Below are 24,976 nucleotides of genomic sequence, written 5' to 3' on the forward strand. Positions count from 1 at the left end.
TAACCAAGTTTGCAAAATCGGGATAGAGACAAGGGTGCTAACTTTGGTCAGCTGGCTGGCGTGAGATTTTCCATTTGAGACAATACTACACACGCATTTCCATGCAACAGTTTTATCACATAATAAGTAGTAGGGTTTGCAAACTACCCCAACGCTTCTGATGTTACAAGTTTCAGGTTTGTAATGGAATAATATAGATTTGCTGTAATATTTCTTGTGTGAGACTCTGAAAACATGGATGTCACGCCGGGTGCGTGAGAGCTGCCAGCCCTGTAAAGACGCTAGTTGAATCTGGGTAGAAGGGAACAGTGATCTTACAAGACACTTAAAATGTCGGGGCAAAAATATTATAGGTGGATTCCACAGCCGGTTCTTAGTTACTTACGCAGTTAAACATTACATATATAGAGACCCTGGATTACGAAACACTGAAACCTCCTAAGCAACCATACACACCACTGTGATACTACTCAGAAAACCGTAACCAGTTAACAGGAAACGCGTATGATACCGGAAACGTCGATTATCTCGCGAGCGGAAGCGGTCGGAGTAGGAGGAGCTCCCGGCCGAAAACAAGCGCGGGAAATCTTGCGAAGCGGCCGAGCGGCACCGGGACAAAGTGGAGAACAAGAAACCGGGAGCCGTGGACGTATCAGAAAAAAACGCGTTAACGCAACGCTCTCATCCCGACTGCCGGATATAATCAAGTCTTCCTGTAATCGGCGTATAGAGGCGTGAGTTTGCTGACTGTTTTGTACTAAACAAGAGTAGCAAAACTTAGGTTAGCAATAAAGTTACGCGCTTCCTAAAATGGTAGTATTTCACCGCTGGATTAATTTGCTGCGTACCCCCTGAACTATGGGCGGTCTAATTTATCTAGGTTGCATTGACTTTTCTCTGCGTTACGAGTTAATTTTTTTTCAATGAATTATTGGGTCATGTTTGTCTTAAAACACGGTAATTTCTAACCTAGTTCACGAAGACGTCTCGTTTATCGCGCCCAGTTTCATTTCTATCTTAACGTTAAGGCTGAACAGATGTCAGCTGGTGTGACTGCTGTATATTATCCTGTAGCATGTGTGGCTTTATGTCATAGCTGCAGCATCATGAAGGTCACCACCTGTGAGATTGCATGGCACAACAAAGAGCCTGTGTACAGCATGGACTTCCAGCAGTGGGCTGAAGGCAGAATCCATCGGCTGGCCACTGCGGGGGTGGACAGCACAGTGAGGGTCAGTCTTTCACGCTGATTTTTGTGAGGGGCTTTGCTATGCGCTCATTCCTATAGGACAGGGCTGTCAAACTCCTGTCCTGGGGGGCCAGAGGCCTATGCATTTTTGGGTTCCTCCTCATTTAACACACCTGATTCAACTCCTTATGCTAATTACCATACAGCTCTTGAGCTGAATCATTTGTGGTGGAACAGGGAAAGAAATAAACTACACAGGGCTCCAGCCCTCCAGGACTGGAGTTTGACACCCCTGCTATAGAATGTGATGTAGATCCTTGCAATTTCAGATGTGGAAAGCGGAGACGGGGTCAGACGGGAAGACGGTTGTGGAGTTTCTTTCCAACCTGGCCAGGCACACCAAGGCGGTCAATGTCGTGCGATTCTCCCCCGGCTCTGAGCTGCTGGCGTCGGGTGGTGATGGTAGGTCATTAATTGTTGCAGAAAGCCAAGGCTTGGGATTCAGGAGCCAGTGGATAAGTGAAATGAATGTGTTTGTTTTTTGATAGCGATGCTGAGATCAGCATTAATGTCCATTGTATTTGTATTAATATGTAGCACCCAAAGGAAGTCCCGGGGTATTTCAGCACTCTGTGTACTTGTACATGAGTGTGTCGACAATAAAGAACTCTTGAGTCTCCGAGTTTGGAGCCTTGATCAACTAATTTACACTCGTAGTGCCAGCAGCAGGTGCTCTGCATAACTCCTGCCCCTTTTATCTCCCCAGATGCGGCCATCTTGCTCTGGAAGTTGAACGACAGCAAGGAGCCGGAGCCGACCACCTTCCAGGAGGATGAAGATGCCCGGCTGAACAAGGAGAGCTGGACTGTGGCGAAGACGCTTCGGTGAGGAAGGTTGAGGGTTGTGGTTGGGGGGTGCGACTGCCCCACTGTGGTTACCCAACAGGGGATTAAAGATCAGGATAACGGGGCTGAGGCTACAGCAGCAGCTGCTCGCCCCAGTGTGTCTGCTCTGTTTCTGGGTCTTCAGTGTGGACGTGGGGTCTTTTTTGGGAATGGGAGGGCTACCTCCTCCCTCACAGCCGCTTACCGGGGCACCTGATATTGTGGGACATCAAATAGTTTCTCACCCTCAGGGGTCACATTGAAGACGTATATGACATCTCCTGGGCCGTCGATGGTAACTTCTTGGTGTCAGGTTCCGTGGACAATACTGCCATCATGTGGGATGTGACGAAGGGTAGGCTTCACGGTCGTATGCCGTAGACCCCACCTCTTGGCTCTTGGCATTATGTGGCATTTGATTTATGGACACATCTGTACTATATATCCAGGTCAGAAGATGTACATTTTCAATGATCACAAGAGCTACGTACAGGGAGTGGCCTGGGACCCCTTGGGAAAATACATCACCACCCTCAGCTGTGACAGGTAGGTGGGTGTATCCCTCTATGATGGTTGTCTTTCTCCCCAGTGCTGTTCTGACCTCTGTGTATGTCGCTTTCAGGGTGTTGCGGGTGTACAGCATTCAGACCAGGAAGAAGACCTGTAACACCAGCAAGATGTGCTCCGGAGGGTCTGCTGAAGGAGAGGTTAGTGGGTAGGGACAGCTGTCGTTTTGCTACGGTTTTCTGCAGGATGGTGATCGTGAAGGAGTGTTTGACCTAAAGGGGTCTTTCATCAATCTGAGAAGTTCTAGACTTTTCCTCTGTCGTTCAGCAGTATGTGGCCTAGTTCTTTGATGATGGCGGAAGGGCATCATACGAGTGCTTCTGATGTTCAAACGCCCAGCTTTTCATTCACAGGTGAAGAACTACCGAATGTTTCACGATGACAGCATGCGGTCGTTTTTCCGCCGGCTCACCTTCACCCCTGATGGCTCCTTCTTGCTCGCTCCAGGTGTCTCTCGTTTTTGGGGGGGGGGGGGGTATTGGCATGATATTCCCATCGCATTTATGTTCTGCTGGACCTCACCCCTGATAACTGTGATACATACGCCGCTATAGTTTCATAGTTATATATAGTGCATGTACTGATGTTCCTAGTACCTGTATAGTAATTGAGGGTGCCCATGACTAAACAGAAAATGTCATATCACTTCCCATAATGCAGCTGGCTGCGTGGAGGCTGGTGAAAATGTCACCAACACCACATATGTCTTTTCTCGGAAGAGCTTCAAAAGGTACGTGTGCGAGAAAAGGTTGAGTGCCCCCCCCTTCCGGCAGATTGAATGACTTGCAGTGCCAGTGTGACCTGTGCTGTGTCCCCCCCCAGGCCCATCGCGCACCTGCCCTGCCCTTCCAAGGCCACCTTAGCTGTCCGCTGCTGCCCCGTTTATTTCGAGCTGAAAACCAGGAAGGAAGACGGTAGGACTCAGACGGGACCAGCTTCTGGGACGTGTGTATAACTGAATGAGGAAATCTGACGAAGTTTCTTTCTCTCCCAGACATGACTATACCTGGCTTAAGCACTCCACCCCTGCGCTCTGTGCCCGTGGTCACATTGTTAAAGGTGCTGTATTGACTGTGATCTTGCTTCCAATCCTGCAGATTCTGCTCAAGCCCCGCCCAGCACTTTCCCGTTACCGTACCGCCTGGTGTTCGCTGTGGCTTCCGAGGACTCGGTCCTGCTGTACGACACCCAGCACCGGCTGCCCTTTGGCTACGTCTCCAACATCCACTACCACACGCTCAGTGACCTCACCTGGTGCGTTTGACTGGCAGCTCTCAGGCTTCTGGTAGAAAACCTGAGAGGCTGCTGTCTGAAATACTTTTTTTATTTTTTTTATAAATGGCACCATGGTTCAAAATGTTTGCTGCTCTCTCATTCCTTTTGTCCCTCTTTCCGTTCTGGGTTTTCTCTCATCTTTCATGAGTATCTCCCTCACGTCTCTCTCTCGCTTGTTCTCCAGGTCCAGGGATGGCTCCATCTTGGCGATCTCCTCTACAGATGGGTACTGCTCCTTTATCACATTCTCCCCAGGGGAGCTAGGCACGCCACTGAAGGAACGTCCGCAGCTTGAGCTCTGTACTCCAGGCTCCGTCCCCGAGAAGAAGAGCAAGAAGATATCTGCGGTGAGGACAGCATCCCCTGTGCCCCGCATGACTATGACCGAAGGCAGCTCTCCTGCTTCCCTGTTGGGGTCGGACCCAGGCTCCACCCCCTTGAGTACTAGGGCCAATGAGGAAGGGAGAAACCCTCCATTTGGGAAGACCAAGCCACAACCCCGCAGAATCACACTGAACACACTGGAGGGCTGGAGCAAACCCAGCACCCCCAAAGCCCCCAGCACCCCGCAGGGAGCACCCACCCCCAGGTGAGACACCTGTAATAATGTGTTGCTTTGCCGTCACTTTGCTCTTCGCAGGGCAGATATTTGGTTACCGTTGCTGCTCTCTTGATCACTTCTTAGACTTAAGGATTGTGGCAATCAGCTGAACTATTTCTCATCTTAAAGGAGAAAGACGTGCTTTCGTAGGAAATTCTACTCATCACGTGAAAAATTTAGTTAACAGTCTGGCCTAAATATTTGCGTAGAAAAAAATGACGTTTGCACGATATGAGGAAAATCTGCAATATTCGATAATGCTTCAATACTGTAATGATATGACTTGCAATATAGAATTGTGCATATTAGTAATTCAGTCTTGATGCCTTTCTGCTTTAATAGGTACACTGCTGACTTGGACCCTAAATATATATTAACCTATGTCCATTGAAAAAAGGATTAAATAAATACTTTAACAAATTGCACATGAATACCCAACCAATTAAACAACATTAATTTAAATAACCATAATAGTTATAAGAAATTAATTTCCCCAGCACCTTTTAAAATATTTTCTTCTAAACATCAACTTTTTAAATAAGTTGTCCCCCCCCCAGATATTTTTTTTAGGCAAATCAATAAATATAAATTTAGAAAAAACTAATGTCTTCCATTATAATCATTAAGGCACTTGGCTATCGATCTGAATATACATTAATAAAACAATGGTAATATTATCAAGCTAAATGTAAACCTTTTTTTAATAATAAACACACCATTTTTTCAAACCTTTTTTGAATATTTTATATATGGTAATAATCAATGTTGCTATATACAATTATATATAGTTATATAGAGTTCAATATACATTATTAATAAACATGTCAGTAACATAATATTTATGGATATAATTTTTATTTTATAAATATGCAGTTACAATCGATTTTAAAATGTACCACCATTGAGCTAAATATACGTTGTTAATGTAACAAAACATGTTGGTTAATCCACAGTAAAACGTCACTTATAAAAAATCATTTAGATTGATGATACTTAAAAACACAACTTTTTAAACAATATTCTTGAACATATTTTACTGATACAAATGCTTGCTGCCACCGTAAGGCTGAACTGGGAACTTGTAGGGTGACTTGAAGCTCATGATTGCATCATCACGATTGTGTCAACATGCAGACAGCTGGCCGACAAGTCACAGGAGGAAGGTATTTGTACGATGGACACGATTTCGCATGACGCCTCCACCTGATAGGTCCAATGTTCACATGTGGAGTGTGGATGCATGAGGGCTGTAAATATATGGATTTTTCTTATCACGATTCACGCAGTTTTTTGAAATGTGAGTGTGGCGCATGTTCATATCGCACTGATGATTAAAAATACGATTTATCGGTCAGCAGTAGAAGAAATACAAGCCCACTCCATTCTCTGTCCTTCCTCATCATCATCTGTCTCTTCTATCTTTTCGTCTGTTTCTACTTGACAGTAGCTCAGTTTGTGTTAAACTGCTCTTGGAGGCTCAAGCTCTGAAATCCACATCAGGTTAATCCTGCTTGGTGTGCTTTTCACTCGACCTCCACGAGGCTTGCATCGCTAGGCGTTTTCGCCTTTCCATGAATACATCCCTACGTTCATTCAACTAAATCTCCACGAACTCTTGGTAGGATAATGAAGCCATTGGAGACCATGGCCCACTTAAGTATCCTGAACTCCAGCTTTATGGTCCTCTTTTGGTTCCATAACATTGAACCATGAAAGATCCATTGCCGCTTCTGGCTATTTCTTCAGTCTAGGACCTAACAAATGCGCATCATTAAAGGCTGATTTAAGAATGTGGTACTCAAAGAATTTCTGGTCGGCGGGATTTTAATGGACGATCATTGGTTCATCTTTTCTACTTTGGTACCTTGAACCATGAATTGAACTGTTTCATGCCTTGAGAGAAGGAAAACTTGCATACTGTACTTGTATCCATCATCCCTTGACAGAGGGTCACAAAGTTGAACTGACAAGTCACCTGGCCCTTGGCTTTGTCACAGTTCAGTCTCCCAGAGCTTTCAATGATCAACACACAGTTGACGCTGCACTGTACATCGATGACCACCCCACTCTGTGGGCCTGAGTAAAGTTCAGTTGAAGCTCATCCAGTTGCTTCTGCAATTCATGAAGCTTCTCACAAAGCTCTCTAATCATCCCAAAACTTTGTTTGCCCCCACTGAACTGGCTGCGTCACAACCACGAGCCACGGCGAGCTGTGCAGTGCATTCCTGCTAATTCAACTGTTCCTTGACGACACAACTTCAGCACCATCTGCATTTCTGTCCATGATTTCAGTTCCTGAGGAATTTTTAAATTGCCATGTACCCCACAAATGTGAAGATTTGTTTGGCTCTTATGTCTGACTCCAGTATTAAGGAGTACAGTGGACTTCTTAGGACAGCCTTGTTAAGGTCATCCATAAGGGTGCTTGTAACAGCTTGGTGCATTTCTGATGGACCTTAGGTTTTTGCCTTAGCTATAGCATTCTTTGATTCCGCCTGGCTGTTCAGTGCTACCGTATATGAAACGCAATCTGCTGAAATAATGTTGATGTGTGGTAACATTGAGTACCATATATACTGTAACCCGAACAACTCATTCCTCTTTATTTTTAGCCATGGATATATTTTAAGGCAACTTGCCTGAAACTTAATCTTTGCACAGCTTCACCTGTTTATACGTTGTGAGGATCCTCTACACCACTGTTATTTCATCTTTCTGGATTCAATGCTCTTTTTATTCTTCAGAGGAGATTTGTGCTTCAGTGGTCCATTCTACCCGTACTTCCCATGTTACTAGGCTGACAGGAGGCTCAGATTGATGTATTGATTCGATTTATTCATTTATGCTAATTTAGATGTCTTGTGGAAATTCCCTGCATTACTATAAAGTACTGGACTTGTGGGAATGATTGAAATTGCGCATGAAACCTGTAATCCCTTGCCGAAATTCAGGCCCAGAAACTGTTGTACGTTCTTTTTCCCCCAGAAAGTGTTTAAAATGTATCTTTTGCTGTAGTCACGTTCTTCCTGTTTCTTCTCTCCCCCAACATATAGGCGGATTTCTCTGACTCCTATTTCCACAAGATCTCCTGCCTCGCCCCAGACCTTTGCCGTACCCTCCTCCATGGAGAAGGCCAAGCACGGTCAGTTCTCACTCCTTCAGGGCAGAAGGTGGTTCTCACCCAGTTCTTCAAAAGCCTGCAAATTTCACGTTTTGCCATGTGGAAGTGCCGTTTTATCAGTCATTAATGAAACCTTAATCAACATTTTATTTCGCAAACGGAAAACGTAGTGAGACAGAAGAGCTAGTTGTGTGTGCTCTGGATAACAGAGCTCGCTCACTTGAGGTGGTGATGCAGTCAGCTGATGAAAATGAAGTGTTTCAGGTCCAGAACTGAATTTCTGGATCCCTATGGGAGAGGCTGAGCTCTCTGCTGGGGCCCACCAGCACTGATTACATCCTGTGCTGTTCTGTGCTATTCCAGAGAGGCCATCTCCTCCAAATGATCCAGTATGCCAGCCCCCTGAAGCCAAGAGGACCAAGACAGATGGGCTGGGGCCCACTGAGGCCATGGGTTTGAATACAGGTAGCTCCCAAACCCAGTAGGAGCCTTTTGAATCTTCAGCAATTTCTACAGATTGTCACTCTCTTTGGAACTTCCTGGCTTTTCCCATCCATCACTTAAACTCACCCACACATGCCTGGTTCAGTGATGACATCTTTCCTACCTTGTGCAAAGAATCCTGGGAGTCTGAGGGACTGAGCAGTTGTGTGTGTTTTTAACATGCATCGCTAGTGTGTGTTCATAGCCATGTTTGGAACACCGTCCTCTGTAATATTGTCCAGTTTTGTGTTTGTCTTTGTGTACACGCACATAGGCATAAGTCTTCAAGGAATCAGTCATTCCACTGAGCCTTCCAACTTTGGTAGATTCCACAGTTCCCATGGTGTCTTGCTGTTCAGCTGTGTTGCTACGTAGCTACAGTCGCTGTAGCACTTGTCACTTCAGACAGGCAACTCCCCCAACTTGCCTCATCTTTAACATGGAGTTCCGAGAAAGGCAAACACAAAGCAAGCAAAACTTACTGTGCATCCCAGCACCTACAGAACAAACAAGAAACATTGAGAATTAAAAGTGTGGAGAGAGAGAGAGGACTTTTCTCTGAACTATCCCATCAATGCTGCATCGTCCATCCATTTGAACGAAGGGCGGCAGTGCTTATTCGGTGTTGCTTCCCTTTGTTCACACTGGTATCTGTTGAACACTGCAGCTGTACATGACCACGTTAAAGACAACATGTAAAGGGAGTCTTCAGTCTTTTTTCATTTTTCATTGAGCTTAAGGCCAAGGTTTTGTGCCTAGTATGTGATTGTTGTTTGTAGTATGAGGAGTGTGGTTAAACAAAAAAAATTGCTTTTCTTTTCATAATACCCCCCCAGCACTGGAAGTTGAGTCTGAACTCCTTTTTTACCTTTTCCTGTGTGTATTCTCCCCATTTTTGTTTATGCAGTTGTTTTTCCAGGAATATGCAGCTCTAAAGTGTCTACGCTAAAGGTTTAAAAATGAAACTGCTTTGGATGTAATGGGCCTTGCCCATCTCAATCCATATGTCTCTATGTCAATCAGACCTGCAGCTTCAGAATGTGACAGATTGATAAGGAATCGTTATATCTATAACGGTTGCAATAAATGTATCTGCTTGCCACGTCGATAATATCAAACAGGACCTTGCTGACAGTCTACTGCAATATGTATTAAATCTTTGCCCAGACTTACCTTTGGACAGGTTTACTTGAGGTGCCTCAGAGAAGAAAATTAAACCAATTTCTTGAAATAAAAACAGGGGCAGCTGCCAGCTTGGATTTTTAGGGCTCTAAACACAAATGATTTCTTTACACAGAACTCCTAGGCTGGAACGTGGCAGCTTCTCCTTTATCTTATTATGCGGTTTGTTTTTAATTTAACTCGTTTTCCATTTTGTGGCAAAATTCAACAACTGTACTATGCAAATGTTAGGTTACCCTGAACTAAGCAAATCTTGTGAGTGTACCGGAGAGTTTTCCACAACCTCTGTACTGTATAAGTATTAACTGATGGATTCTTGTCATAACCAGTAGACTCAACCTGCTGGTTTTACTCTACGTACACTGCTACAAATATGTTTAGTAAAGCCACTTTTCCTAAACCAATCCGAATGAGTTACTTGTCATTTTTGTCCAAGAATCTGTGATAATGAAAAAAAATGTTCTATAGGGTTTTCTGCTGGGTAGAGATAATTATCCTGGTTTGTCCATATATGCAGAATACAAGAATTATCCACCTGCCCAGCTTCCTTCCCAAGCAGCATACGGTTGAAGGCTGCAGTTCAAATTGGTTAGGATACCAGTATACCTACATGTACACAGTTTAGAAAACATCAGTAAACCTAACATCATATGGTGGGAGGAAGCCCTTGTGCTATAGTACATCCACACACCACACATACAAAGCAGAGGTTAGATTTGACCCCTCCACCCTAGCGGAATGAGGAAATAGTGTTAGCCATTGTCAATTCCTTACTTAGAGATTTATGACAAAACGTACCAAAATCGCCTTTTTAAGAATATGCTGGTGGAAACTATGGATTCACGTTATATTCCAGTAGACACAGAATTACAAAACGGTACTGTTAGCAACCTGGACCAACACATCATTTCAACAGTTACAAAGGCTTAGAATTCTTCAGGATTTTACTGGAAATGTCCACTGGCTAAGTCATTGACACTAATCCCTTTGAAATTATTTAAAACAATTCGCAATGGTTGTAACTTACTCGCTGCTGCCGAACACATTTTGTTTGCTTGTTTAGAATTAATTTCTATAAAACGTGGATGCTATTCTTGATATAATTCAAATAATTAAGAAATTAAAAATTTTCACTCGCTTGTATCTAAAACGAATTAACGGCCAATCCTTATACTAAAGAGACTCCAGATGGTCCCTACGATTTTCAGTGTTGTTTCACAACAATCAACTACTCAGCGCACACTACAGAAGACAACGCTGATGTCAGCAACCTACCTTGACATAGAGAAAAAAGAGTGGGCGGGAGCCACACGACTTGACGTACAGGAACAACAGCCAATCATATTTCCCGGGACAGAAACGATGCACCAATTCTGCTAATAGCCATTTAGTGAGGCTAGGACGCCATGGATGTGTGAATGGGTTAGGTTGTCATGTGGCAACCAGCAGAAGGTTACGAGTTAAAGAACTGGATTATTTGGTCATCTGACTTTTCACGAAAATGGTCGAAGTAGTAGCTGAAAGGATAGTTTGTGACGGGGGCTGTAAAATTATGACATTTTGAGTTGGTATCATCGGTAGTACTCGCTTTGCGGCGCGAGGAGAGGACGCCTCGCCTCACGTTTTCAGTTGTTAACTCGATACTATCGTCGGTGGATGAGCAGCTAGCTAGATCACGTAGCTTAGCCTCCAGCCAGTAAGAAATCCTAGCGCAAGTTACTGGGTGGGAGGCACAGGTAGCCAGCTACCTAACTTCTCTTTTTCATTTTTAATTTCTTTTTTAGGTACAGGCAGTTTGCTGCTCCGGGGGGACTGGTTGGATAGTACTCCTGTGATGTCGTTTGTCAGAAATAGTATGACACAGTATTAATGAGTCAGATAGCAGGCTTTTTGTAATACGGTCCCTGCGTGGGTTTCCAGGTAGCGAGGTCTCGGGTACAGTATCCACGTAGCGGCGTGTGATACAGTTGTGTTTGCAAGTTTCCAGCTAGTACAGTGTGTGATATGTATTTCTTTCCATGTAGGACAGTATGTGATACAGTTTTCTGTGCAGGTTTCCAGCTAGTGCGTACACTCTGTACAGTGTTATAGGGATATGTATCGTTCAGTGTAGTAACACTGTGTGAGGTACAGTTCTCATCGTGTGTAGGACACACGGTCTCAAGTTGCATTTTAGAAGAACTTTTTTACATGCATTTTTGATCTCATTTCTAATTATGCTGATTTAGCTTCAGGATATATGGATTAAGCCAGGAGAAAATGACGTTTACGGGAGAAGGAGCTGAAGGAGGTTACCCGTTTGGACGTCGGAACCGTGGACTTTGGGTGTGCAGCTTGGGTGCTATGGACATCTTTGGGTTCTGATAAGGACGGATTGGACGCGATGTCGTTTGTGTGTGGCGGACCATGACTGAGCTATTAGTAATACTCGCTGAATGTTTATGAAACTTTAAATGGTCCTATTTCGAATGTCGAACCGATTTGTTTTTTGAAAAAATCGGCATCTGAGTAACATTTTAATGGATTACCCTCACGTGTAGTCGAATAATTAAACTGATGTACTGCTGTGGACAGCTAACGTTTTAGAGGTAAATGTGTAGCCCCTAAATGAGAAGTTTCACCTGCTAGTGCGACAGTTTGACCTGATCTGACGGCACCGCTTCGCCGGGTTGGGCATTGGAGAAGTTCAGAGGAGGGGAGACGGACGGAAGCAAACACGGAAGCCGGTGAAAAATGGCCGGTGACTGCACCCACAACACTAAGTACGTTAAGGATGATGACAATTTGGGCAGCAGACATGCGCTGGTCACTAAAGGGGAGCCGGCGGGCGGTCCTGATGCGGCTGATGCCGTCAAGGAGAGCACGTCCAAAGACGCGACACTGTCGCCTTACTTCGAAGTGATCGATGGGGTGCTTTACCGCAAAAAGCTGGAGAAAGGATACATCCACTACCGGGAGGTCTTGGGCAAGGACAGGCGACTGAAAGCAATCGCCACCTTTCACCATAAGCGAGCGGGCAAGCGGCATCACACCTTGGAAGACACCTATAGACATGTGGCGGAGAATTACTGGTGGGAAGGTGGGTCCTCTGACGCCATCCGTGCGAACGGTACCCTAATTCGCAGGGGACTGCCCTCCCTGCTTCGCTGTCGTTGGTCTCCCTCTTTGCATGTCTGTGCTGCCAAGTAAGTGTGCTTCAGAACCACGCGGCTTCAACCAGTCGGGACCCACGGCCGCGATCCCACGTGCGCTTCCGACCAGTCCAAATGGTTTTCCTGGAGTATATCTAGCTGATCTCTGGGCCTGGTCCTGGACGCTTGGTTTTCATTTCCGATAGTATCTTTGTATGACACAGAGGTACAATTAAATGCGCAGATCCCACTCCTGTAAAAGTTTTTGCTAAAATGGCTCAATAGATGGGAGTCACTCTGTTCAGAGAATTTCTTGTAATCTAGGCTCTCTGTTGTGAAAATATTCAGCAAGCAATGGAAAAGGAAAATTTTTTTATTATTCTTTTGAACTCCAAAAGACAGTACATCTGCTTTTAGTTAGAAAGGAGGTTACCATTTTAACAAAAGGAAAATTTCAGTACTTGCTGCGCATTAAGCAATGAGATTGAAACATGAAAATCTAATAGAAAATACATGTGTTTGAGAAAGTGGATGTTCTCTCTGTTTATTCTCACACTTTATACATGATTTTTTTTTTCTCTGACACCACTTACCCTACTCAGGGTCAAGGGGGACCGGAGCCTATCCCCGAGCCTATGGGAGCAAGTCAGGGTGCAACCCAGGATGGGGTGCCAACCCATCACAGGGCACACTCACACAGCCATCCATCCATCCATTTTCCAAACCGCTTATCCTATTGGGTCGCAGGGGGTCCGGAGCCTATCCCGGAAGCAATGGGCACGAGGCAGGGAACAACCCAGGATGGGGGGCCAGCCCATCGCAGGGCACACTCACACACCATTTGGGAATTCCAATTGACCTCAGCATGTTTTTGGATGGGGGAGAGGGGCTGGAATATCCAAAAGTAACCCCCACAACAACACAGGGAGGGCATGCAAACTTCACACTCAAAGCCATTGCAGAGACTCAAACCCTGCTCCCAGAGGTGTGAGGCAAAAATGCTAACCACTGCACCACCATGCTGCTCGCTATATAAATTGTTGCATAATGCTTCCCTGCTCTTTTCTTCAGGGATGTATTTCCAGATCAGGGAATATGTCACAGGCTGCCGGGAATGTCAGATGGAACAGGAAGGCCGAGAGGTAAGAATCACAGCAGGGAAGCAAACATGACACACTGATGACCGTGTCACATTATGGCAAAGCTTTTCTGAGAACGCAGGCACTTCAGTCTGTACAGATAGGAACCACAGTCCTCCAGGACTGGACTGAACTGAGCTGCCTTCTTCAGCTTGTGGCCAGATATCAGAGCAGTCCTCACATCATCTCCTCTGCAGATGCCCGCCAGCTCGCTGGTCTCCAAGACGCTGACAACCCATGCCAGCGACATGCTGTGCAAGCTGAAAGGCCAGTGGGAGGAAGGTCTCTTCTGCGACATCACCCTGCGTACAGGCAGCCGCTCCTTCTCCGCACACAGGGCCGTGCTGGCGGCCGTCAGCGAGTACTTCCAGGAAGTATTTGTCGAGATGGCCTCTTCGCCCAGCCCGCAGTCTGACATCGACCTGACCGGTGAGGGCAGCTGTTTCTTTGCAGTCTCTTTTTCCCAGTTTTATGCAACATAAGGGACAGCGTTAGTTGCATCTCTCTGGATGTGGCTTTCAGTGAGATCTGTTAAAACGCACCGGCCTTTGGATAGGTCATCTTCCAGCATCTGTGCTAAAATTGCACCGCTTTCGGGTTGTCATATTTTTGGGTGCTTGTCGTTTGAGTTGACAGGTCTGCCTGTGTCAACTCAGCCTGTGTTCACCCAGTCTCTGTTTAATTCCTCTGTTTTTCCTGTTCTCTGTCGCTTAGAGGTAACCTGCTTTGTTGAGCTGCCCTCTGCAGCCCAGATGCATGCTTTATGATTTTTGTTTGTTCACAGTTGCACTTTGGTTGATGCTGTTTCTGCTCCTCTCTTTCTCCCGTCTCTCTCTTTGATTTCCTAAGACTGTTCCCATTGCAGTTTTATCATTCATCAAGGGTTGTTTCTGTGGGATGGCCATTGCGGTCAGTGTAGGGTGGGAGACACTGAACTTGTGGCCTCGTATCTCATTTCTAGGTTTCAGCGAGGAGAGCTTCCTCTCCCTGCTTGAGTTCTCCTACACCTCAACCCTGTCACTGAAGCTGGAGAATCTGGTGGAGGTCTCCACCATGGCGCGGCACTTTCGCATGTGGCCTGTGGTGGAGGCCTGTAGGGCGATCCAGAGAGAGCAAGCTCTGGATGCCTGCTCAGGGGGCTGCACGCCGGACTCGCCCAAGCCCCCGAGGGCCTTCACCAGCCCAAATGACATTGGCTCCCGGAAAGACGGCGTGCTTACTAAAAGGAAGAGGAAGTGCGGTGAGACTGAGGAGGGCGCAGCGGAGGAATCGGGACCTTTCGTTAAACGGGTAACGCGGAGCAGAGGGCCACTCGACATCCTGGAATTACCCCAGGGTTCTGGGTCTGGGGGCAGTGAACGGACACTGAGAATCAGCGCAGATGGCAATGGCTTCCCCTGCACCCCCACCCGCAGGCTGAAGCTCATGGACTTCAAATCCCCATCCAATAAGAGGAAGACTCCCCCACTCCGTCTCCCCGCCAGTCAGCCTCCTGTGCGTGTCCTGCGCTCCTCTCCCGCATCAGGACAGCGGGCACCGCACCTCGAGGCCGACACAGTGACGGATGGAGGAGCCGCCAGCACCACCCTGCCTTCCCCCCGCTCCAGGAAGTATAAGCAGAGACTTTGTTTCCCGCAAGCCAGCCAAGAGGGCACCCCAGTCAAGCAGGAGCCCCAGGAGGAGGAGGTGCAGAGCCCACGGACGCTGGAGAAGTACCGGCTTCTGAGCGTGCTGGGCCTGCAGAGGAAGTCCCTGCTGCCCAGCCCTGAGGAGCTCACCGGCTGGAGGCAGAAAAAGCGGCTGCGTAAGTTGAAAGTGGACAGCTACGCACTGACGACGCGCCGGAAACCGCGAGTCCCGGGCCTGGCGGGCGCCTTAAACTTGGAAGGAAGCGAGTCAAATGGCACTCTGCTGCAGCGTGTTATAAAGATGGAGCCCCCCGACCCAGTTAGCCTGGAGGACATGAGGCCTAGCAGCATAGACCGCCCCCTGGTGGCCACTGGTGGGAATACCCAAGGGCCAGTCACCCTGCCAAAGCATAGTGAACTGAGGCGTTCTGTTAGGATCAAAGCCCCCGCCAGGAGCACGGAGCTGGGCTCCTTTGTGCAGATCAAGCCGGAATCAACAGCCCTTCCCCTTTTGCCCCCAAGTACTGCCACACGTAGCCAACGCAGGGGGCATCTTCCTGTGGAGCCCCTCTTCTCCTTGAAAGTGAAGAGGTCTGTGGTCAAGAGCTGCCCTGTGGACCCACGGAGCACCCGGGTGACCAGGAGGACAGTCAGGGATGCCCGGCATGGCAGGCGCCCTGCACCATCGAAGGCCAGGATAGGCCGGGACCGAGCACGCAGTCACAAGAGGAAAGAGGTGAAAGCCAGAGCAGTGGCACCCCATGTGGAAGCCCCGCGCAAAGCCGCCAGGCTGACAGATGGAGTGGCGAATGTCAGGAGTGTCCCTGGGACCAGCGGGCTCATCCAGCGGCCCCCGGCCGGTCTGCTGAGGGCTATCAAAGATGAGCCTGCCGACCCCGTGCCTGTCTGCATTCCCACTGTGCCGGAGCTGGGCAAACGGCAGAGCAAGCCCCCGGTGAAGCTGCTGGATCCCGGCTTCCTCTTCACCTTCTGCAGGCCCATCGGTGCCATCAAGAAGGAGGAGGAGGAACGTGTGGACATCTGCTTGACGGGCTCCCTCAGCCAGCCGGTGAACCCCAGCAGCCCAGTGCGGCGCATCCGGAGCACGGCGGACATCGCTGGACGGACCAGGGGCGCCATCCGGGAGGCCCGTGCTGCACGCCGACGTGCCCGCAGCCTGAAGCAGGCCGAAATTAGCACTGCTGTGTCTCCATCCTTGCGGAGGCGCTCTGGGCCAGAGGGGTCGACCTTGAACGGCTTCCGCGGATCGTCTCTGGTGAGGCCAACGAGCACCAAGGGGAGAGGCGAACAACCAAAGGTGTGTACAAATGTGAAGGGTGTCTGTGTGCGTGACGTGCCAGCAGTTTTTATTATTTCACGTTATTCATAACTTCCTGGCAAACAAACAGCCCTCAGACTGAGCTAAGGTGGTGATATTGCCGTCTTCTGCAATCCGCAGAAATGTCTCAGGCTGGCCCCCCTGCAGAGCCGGCGATCCGCGCTTCTGGACTCGATCCGGCGGGCTCGGCTCAAGCAGCTGCGGCAGGCACGTGGCCACGCCCCTGTGACATCACACACCTGCTTCCAGTGCAAGGTCACCTACAGGAACTGTGACGTGCTGATCATGCACCGCATCCGGCACATCGAGGGCAAGCACTGGCCCTGTCCCGTAAGCAGCCGCCACCCCCCCGTCTGCCTGCATCTCCATGCACCTTTCTTCCGGTCATTTCTGCTTCACCTTCTGACATATCTTCTGTCATCTCCCCACAGCTGTGCAGCAAGACCTTCTTCAGGCAGCGTAACGTTCAGAGCCACATCCGTACGCATGACCACAAACTCTACAAATGCCACCGCTGTCTGTCCGCCTCCTGATTGTCGGCCCCCAGCCGAGGGGGGCGGGGGGGGTGGGGGTGTCTCTCCGTATCCTGAGGATGATTTTTCATGCCTGGGCAGGTTTTTTTTTTTTTTTTTTTTTTTTTTTTTTCCTGCGTAACCAAAACTCAAGCTCACTAACCATTTGATCCGGCACTTTTTTGTTTCCTTGTAATGATTTAATCTCTGTTTTTCATTACCTACCTTACTGACAAAGGGCCTCTCGCAGGATATTTATCTCTTGCCACATTACTATGGACAGTTTCTGGAGTAAATTTTTGAATGAAATGATTGTAAATCTGCGTTGCCCGTCAGAGAAGACAGTAATGGTAAAATAATAGATGTAATTATTCTTATTGTAATTATTATTGTTGTAATTTAAATAAACAGACTAAAGATACTGTTTCGCCTTTGCCTTTAGGTCACTACAAAGGTTAAACTTGAACTGGTTATTTTGTCGTAGGGACTGTAGAAGATGGTCAGTATGAAATGGGTGGCCGCGGTCCCTGTTTTTTGTGGGCCAGTCCCAATTGCACTTGCACGCGATGCCGTGTCGTGTCTTTTGGTCGTCCGTGGTGAAATGGTGCAGATTTTTGCACCAGTCTAGAAATACTTGAAGGATGAACTTCAACCTGTGTGTGTTCTGTCTTCGCGTGTGATGGTGTCGGCGGGGAAAGAGAGAGCGCTTTAGCGCAAACCGAGACGTCAGCCATTTAAAGGGAAACTGGCGGGTCAAGCTACGGGAGTATGGTGGTTCGCTTTTTACATCGTAACTGAAACACAACCCTTTTCTTAAACTGAAACAGTTGTCGTTTGCTTTTTTTTATTATTTAAGAGGCTCCATATTATTTAAATTGTAGCATTTATGGAGATTTTTAATATTTAGAATGTGGAGTTACAATATGGAAGCACCCTTTTAGATGTCTTAACTGTAAAGAGATGAAATTGAAATTTTAATAAATTTTGCATTTTACACACTGACTTGTATTTGGTGTCATTGGTGAGAGTTGGTAAATATAAATTGAAAAATTCAGTTACAATGACCTCATCATCCATCGTCCAACTGCTTATTCTGCTCAGGGTCGCAGGTCAACCATTTACATTTAAAAAAAAATGGCCAAAAATGGGTTACAGCTTGTGTCCACATGTAAAAGACCACGCTACCCATCTGGCAATGCGCTTAAATGACAACACCTTCTAACAAAGCGGTTTAGAGGAACCAGCACAGGCCAACAGAAGTAATGTGTAGCCTTTTCAAATGATATAAGCAAATAGCAGTATGAAGTGAGACTCTTTGGAGAACCTACAATATCTATGGACTGTACATCAACATACAGAAAAATAAAACACAATTAGAGGTTAAATACTGCCATATTTACAAGTGAGATTCCCAGAATCGTGTGTGGGGGGTTTAACTATGGGATAAGGCTGCGGTAAATCCATGTTTGGGCATTGACACATTCCTGCAGATGACTTGGTGGTGAAACCAGGTGTAGCAACATTCAGTCCTGATCAAACAGGTGTGTTTGGTTTTCATTTGATATATTGGGGGTTTTTTATGTAAGTCTGCATCACTGAGGTGAAAGCTGCAGTTCAAAATGTAATTCATGTTTTTAAATAATGATAACGTACGTGTCTCTCCCCTCCTCCAAACGTCCATTAAGGCTTGTCCTTGTGATGACATTCAACTAAGTCTTGTTCTACCCTTGTAACCTTTAAGTAGTTAGCCTTAAACGTCCACACCCATAAGAGTTGATAAAAGCCAGCTTTGCCCAAATGGGAGCTTTTGTGTCGTCATGAAGGCTGGGCCGCGGAGGTAAACATTTGCAGCGCCTGGTGCTATTTGTATCCGCGTCATATAACCTTCTTTTGCTCACCTGACGCTGATTTCAGCAGAAGATGACCAGCTTCCCAGTGCTCCTGTGTGGCTTTCTCTCCGCGGTCATCATGGCTACCGCAAGTCCAGCTCCACCAGTGGAGATTCAGAATGTGGACCCTAGTGATCCCGAGGTGCAAGCGTGTGTGAACTTTGCCTTGGAGAACTTCAACTACTTCAGCAAGGACCCAAATCTCTATGCCATCACCAAGTTCTACTCTGTGAAGAGACACGTGAGTCCAATGGGCTTCTCGGACACGTTCGTTATCACTTTGTTCTTTAACATCAAGATTTTGTCCAAAGTAACATTTTACCCATTTACACAATCTATATATCATCATGGCGCTATCCAGAACACACTGAACTTTAACTTGCAGTTAAACACGTAACAAATTAACTGCATGTTTACCAAGAACAGTAATGTGATTGTGAATATCAGCAATGGTTACAGTAGCCTTAATCTGAATCAATTGTGGCTTGTGAATCGCAACCGCGCAATGTCTACAGTAAGGCATAATGGTGAATTTGCACAACCAAATGGCTGAGAAGGTATTCGACAGACTCCGAGGAGAAATGCCAAGGGTTAAGCTCAGTCTATTGCTCTGTGTCCTCTTTGCCTTGACGATGTGTGTGAACCACAACTTCCGATGTTCAGGCGATTGGCGGGGGCCAATACCACATGGACGTGGAAGTAAGACGGACAAACGCCATTAAAGATCAGGTGAAGTACGAAGGGGACATTTCCTCTATATCTGAGCCTGAGGTACGCATATCCCCACAGTATCTCCTCTGGTTGCTGCCTTTTTTCCGGGCTTTCCGGGTGGCATTCTGATGCCCATGAAAGCTATCGAGCTGCAGATGCTATAATCCTGAGCCTTTTCAGTCAGTAGCACTCAGCAGTGTAGCGCATTTCTGTTGTAAAATACAGAGGTAAATTCGCAGTGGTCACGTGGTACATTGTAGCGATATGTAACTGCATAGGTGTGTAAGGTTATAAAGTGATTCGTTCTTCTGGCTGACACCCAGACTCTCAAAAGGCATGTGTTGGCTTTGTTTGGACTGGCGGAGGTTGGTCTAGGTAAGAAACCATTGCATTGAATCTCCAACACAGATAAAAAGGAACATGTTGTTTATACCAGCATTGATCTGTACAAAGATGGGCTAAATCTTTTGTAATTATAGTCCTGTGAATATGAGTCCTGCAATCCAGCTGCACAATTCTAGAGCGGGGAAAGCTCTGGTTCTGCTGATGTTCTGCGTACTCCCACCTGGGAGGATGCTGAAATGTGAGGAGCACCCAGTGATTCTACCCCTTGGATTGGAATAGTGTGGCTGTTCGGGGGAGGGTTGCAGTCACTGTAGCGCCTCACTGGAACCTGTTACTGTAGCAACATACTGCTTGTAATCCTCAAAATTAAGCTGGGAGCTCTGGCTGGGGAGGCACAGGCAGACTAAATATCTCTGGGGCAAAATAGCAGAATGCCTCACGTGATTTTGGATAGCAGTAGCTACTGACCTGTGAAATGCTGTTATTGTAGCGCACACACACACACGCACACACGTATGCACACACATGCGCACACACACACACACACGCACACACACACATGCACACACGCTTATACACATGCACTTACATACATGCACGCATGCGTGCACACACACACACACACACACACATACACACACACACGTTTGCATTCATATCTTCATGGGGACCGTCCATTCATTTCTATGGGGAAAACCCTAATCCCAGCTATGACAACCTTAACCCCTACCCAGCCCTAACCTCAACCATAAGAAACCAAACAAAAGACTTTTGAGGTTCGATATTTTTATAAAATTTGAGTTGTCCCTTGGTGGGATCAAAAATATGGTCCCCACAATGTCAAAATAACAGGTTTTTATTACATTTTGGGGACATTTGTTCCTCACAATGTAATATACACATAACCCACACACACCCTCCAAAGGCCTATCTCTTAGCCCCCTATTCCCATCCTTCAGGTGTTCCGGTGCCATTTTGTGGTTCTCAGCGCTCCTTGGAAGAAGCAAAGGGTTCTGCTGCAGAGCTCCTGCAGTCCCCTGACCAGCAGTGGGCTTGGCATGCTGTGATGCAGAAGGCAGTGCGCGGCAGAATCGTGTCTCCTGTCTGCTTCCAAACCCCCGCAGTTCAAGATCTTCATCATGTAATCGTCATGGAGCTGTGTGATTTGCATGGGAGAGAAGTGGCGCGAGGTCTTTTCTGGCTTTTCTGTTAGCACATTAAATGACGTTACCCTCCAGCACACTGGTGGTTCCCTTTGTTTAGTGGGAATTTGCATTTCTCTGCACTAGATGGAGCTGCAGAACAGCCTGTCCATGCATTTCCAAATGCATTAGTAAAACGTGCGTTTATGAAAAAAATGTATGATCTTTGTATTTTTTTTTGAGAAACGTTGCAGGCTTTCTGGGCAACTGGCAATCTAGACAAGTTATTTTAAATTGAATAAGGTCATTTATGTTTTAAAGCCACATAAATCACATAATAAAATGCACGTATTCAATGGGAAAACAGCTTTATGAGAATGTGACTCCAAAACGTAGGAAATTACGCCAAACCAAATGAATTAAATAAAAATAGTGATACCAGTGGATAATAATTATAATAATATAATATATATATATATATAATTAAATTATATATATATATATTATAATTATATAATTAAATTATAATAATAAGCATTTAAAAAATCTATTCAACCAGACAATAATCATAGCTATGATTCTGGGCCCTTCATGTAGGTCTGGGAACTATGTACATTTTGGCAAACTGACTAACACATTCAATGACTAACATCACTCAGAGCCAATGACAATGAGGGTGGGGGGCATCCTGGCCCCTCACTGGCTCCACCACTGTCCCTTTTTCTTCAGTCGGCACAACAGAGTAAATGTGGAAAATTCCAGGGACAAACTAGCTGTATTTCAGCCTCTGCTGCAAAGCAACAAGGAGATTCACCTTAGTGCTCTGCCTAGTGTCAACTATGGGAATGTAGGCTGACCAAGGAGGGCAGGTGTCCTGCTCTTAGAGACGAGTCGCACAGAAGTGATGACCCCAGACTTCTGCCTGCCTAGATCATCAAAGGAAAACGTGCTTTCCATGTTTTTCAGTGAGATTAATTTCATTCTGCAGAATGTTCATATTAAGAGAGATGTTACTGGTGCTTGTATGAATCCTACTGGCGGCGTTTTTAGCCTTAGACAGAGGAGGAGGCTCAGTCCCAAATACACGCCGTCCATCCACCACCAATCAGCAATGTGTTTTACGGGATTCAGGGTAAATGTTAAAAGCAGTTGCTATTGAGGTGCTTTTTTGCATTGTATTAGTAACAGAGGAACTAACCAATCTGATGATTCCACCTCATTCTTACAGTGTAATTTTCTCTCATTGGATTCAGTGTGCTCTGCAAACATTGTGAAATTCTGGCTCGAGGGAGTTAATTACAGAAAAATGTTCTGAGCGTAGTGTGTTAATGATTGGTTCAGGGAGAGATAACCAATCAAATTGTAGAGGAGGTTGGTCCAAGCAGCTAGAGGAGGCGGGACTGAGACTGATTGGTTAGTCCCGCCTACTCTAGTTACTTGCACCTACCTTCTCTACAATCCCATGAGTGAAATTTAGTACCATGGCAGATTAATCCCAGGTGGCCACTCCTGATGAATTTGTCAGTGATAACCATTCTTCTATCCTGGTTGGTTAAAGTGCTCCATTAAGTTTCTTAGGTCTGGGTCTGGTGTTACATTTTTCTTATCAGAGTCTTCAGTTCTGTAAGTAACTTAGAGCCAGGAACTAAAAGCTTGTAGGTGTCTGTAGCTGTAGGGACATTTTTCACTGATGGAACAGTAATACTGGGGTAACTGGGATTACTGGGCCTGACTCATGCTTTTCTTTCCCAAAGTCTGTTTTCTTGATAAAAGTGTTGCGTTATTTCTATAAAATATGTTCACCTCTGAAACAAAGTACCTCAGGACTAAAAAGAGACATTATTTAATTGTAGATTAAAAGATAAACTGGTCAGTTTCTCGTTTATTGATTTTGCGCATGGCTGCCAGCATACATGTGGAGAAACGAGATGCTGCAGGATTTGCAAACAGAGCAGCTGGAGACGAGAGTCTGACCAGGCTTCCACATTCCTGAGGCAGCCAGAGAGTCCTGGGTGAGGAACTGCCCATGTCACTGAATGTGTGGAAAAATTTGGTCAGGGGTCATAATCATGGACAGGTCATAGCTTTTCAGTAGGAACATCCAGCGCTTCAACATTTATCTCCACCTGTACCATCCCAAGTGTATGTTTACATTTTCTGAAACGTTCACGTAAACATTTCTGCTTCACTGTTTTGCTTCTGGGACTGTGGCAGTTTAAAGTAGGTTATCAAGCTTATAGGTATGTTTGAAAGAATTGTGTTGAGAGAATCTGTTTATTTTCGGAGGTCTGCCTCATCGGGGCTGTTCAAAGGAAACTGACAGGGTTATTCTGCACAACTGACAATATATAATGCATACAGGTTCTGAAAAACAGAATCTGAGAAGCAACTCCCACATGAAAGGCGCTCAACAGTACGTTCCATTAGATGGCATTTCATGGCTTGTTGTGGTTGCAAGGTAGCAATCTTGTGGCTGTTAAGTGATATTAAAACGGTAGGAGAAATCTGTTTAAGTTCATTTTCCTGTTCACTAATAACTTCGCAGATCCTTCTGTGGCTGACATCTCCTATGCACAATCACCCCTCAGGCCAACTGGAATGGGTGGGGCAATCTCCTTAAAAGCTAACAGTTAAGGTTTCTTATTGTGTGAGGCTTTGTGAGAGGCATCCGTCTTCAAATGATCTCTCCGAGTCATACACGGGAGCCTCAAACAGTAGGATTAAGATCTAAATTAAAAGCAAAGGATAGAGTTTTAAAAATTCTATATAACGTATGTCAGAGCGGTGGTGTGCTGTGAGAATTTATTGGAGTCATACTGTAGGCCAGTGTTTCCCAACCCAGTCCTCAGGGAACGCCGGACAGTCCACGTTTTTGCTCCCTCTCAGCCAATCAGGAACACCGAATACCTGGTAAAGGTGCACTGGGAGCTGAGTGGAAGCAAAAACATGGACTGTCCGAGGTTCCCCGAGGACTGGGTTGGGGAAACACTGCTGTAGGCGAAACAGTTGTATGATCCCTGTGTTCTCTTTTTATAAACCTTTTTTATTCTTCATACTTGCTGTGAGGTCATCTGACCTCATTGCCTCACTCCCCACACCAGGAAGCTGCCATTTTAACGAGTTTCAGTTTCAGTTCAGCAAGGGAGCGTAAATGAGACCTGCTGCAAATCAGAAATGAGAAAGCGCTGCGGAGGGCAGGTGTCAGAGGGGGAGGGTGAAGCAGGGAATTTTATTGTGTGAATTAATGCAGATGCTGAAGGACACAGATGATGAGAACATTTAGGACATGAGGGAAAGACCAACAGCGGTTCTGTGGAGAGAGAGAGCAGCTGTACTTCTGTATGCAGGGGCATCAGAGAGACATAGATACCCTGGTAGATTCAGGGGGGGCGGGGCTTTACAGCACCTTATAGGGGGGCTAACATGTACCATTTAGACCTGTATTTCTTCATGTTGAAAGTGCCAACCCAAGTGGGGGGCTCGAGGTTACATTTTGTCAGGCAGCGTGGGATGCACTTGGCTGTATATCGTAAGAAGCTTAATCAACCTTTGATTCTTAGCTTATATCTGTTTTATTTATGGCCAGATGAACAGACCTGGAGAGCCAATGTGTGGCTGGGTAGCAGCCAGGGATTGTTATGATTAGTGCTCTTTGTGTGGAAGTTTTTCCTTAGCAACTGGCAACATGGAGTGTGTCTTCACTCTGTAGTGAGCTGCAGGGCCTGGAACTACAGAATATATGCAAGAATGCTGCAAAGTTGTGGGTGAGTAATATTACTACCCTGTAGTATCTGTGGTTTGTTATAGGTCCATGCCTGAGACTAGTTGCATACACACT

At 46.2% G+C, this 24,976-nt stretch overlaps 3 protein-coding genes across 3 annotated transcripts; all 3 read left to right on the top strand.

Annotated features, from left to right (window-relative positions):
• The first annotated feature begins 476 nt into the window (after positions 1 to 476).
• On the top strand, positions 477 to 9,706 carry chaf1b (chromatin assembly factor 1, subunit B). The gene is made up of 14 exons (XM_049023194.1): positions 477 to 734; positions 1,097 to 1,232; positions 1,519 to 1,651; positions 1,956 to 2,073; positions 2,325 to 2,428; positions 2,523 to 2,619; positions 2,696 to 2,780; positions 2,994 to 3,087; positions 3,301 to 3,370; positions 3,463 to 3,554; positions 3,738 to 3,894; positions 4,100 to 4,504; positions 7,570 to 7,658; positions 8,001 to 9,706. Exons 1-14 carry the CDS (start codon positions 505 to 507, stop codon positions 8,120 to 8,122), a joined length of 1,932 nt encoding a protein of 643 aa, XP_048879151.1. The 5' UTR covers positions 477 to 504; the 3' UTR covers positions 8,123 to 9,706.
• Positions 9,707 to 10,706: 1,000 nt separating this feature from the next.
• On the top strand, positions 10,707 to 18,049 carry si:dkey-229b18.3 (zinc finger and BTB domain-containing protein 11). Its single transcript, XM_049022922.1, has 6 exons — positions 10,707 to 12,381; positions 13,505 to 13,575; positions 13,770 to 14,001; positions 14,534 to 16,518; positions 16,660 to 16,869; positions 16,971 to 18,049. Exons 1-6 carry the CDS (start codon positions 12,036 to 12,038, stop codon positions 17,070 to 17,072), a joined length of 2,946 nt encoding a protein of 981 aa, XP_048878879.1. The 5' UTR covers positions 10,707 to 12,035; the 3' UTR covers positions 17,073 to 18,049.
• An 889-nt stretch (positions 18,050 to 18,938) lies between these two features.
• LOC125747150 (cystatin-like) lies at positions 18,939 to 21,264 on the top strand. Its single transcript, XM_049022000.1, has 3 exons — positions 18,939 to 19,181; positions 19,604 to 19,711; positions 20,956 to 21,264. The coding sequence occupies exons 1-3, from the start codon at positions 18,972 to 18,974 to the stop codon at positions 21,061 to 21,063; spliced, it is 426 nt and encodes a 141-aa protein (XP_048877957.1). The 5' UTR covers positions 18,939 to 18,971; the 3' UTR covers positions 21,064 to 21,264.
• Positions 21,265 to 24,976: the final 3,712 nt, after the last annotated feature.

Source organism: Brienomyrus brachyistius, chromosome 1, assembly GCF_023856365.1.
Source record: "Brienomyrus brachyistius isolate T26 chromosome 1, BBRACH_0.4, whole genome shotgun sequence".
NCBI lineage: Eukaryota > Metazoa > Chordata > Actinopteri > Osteoglossiformes > Mormyridae > Brienomyrus > Brienomyrus brachyistius.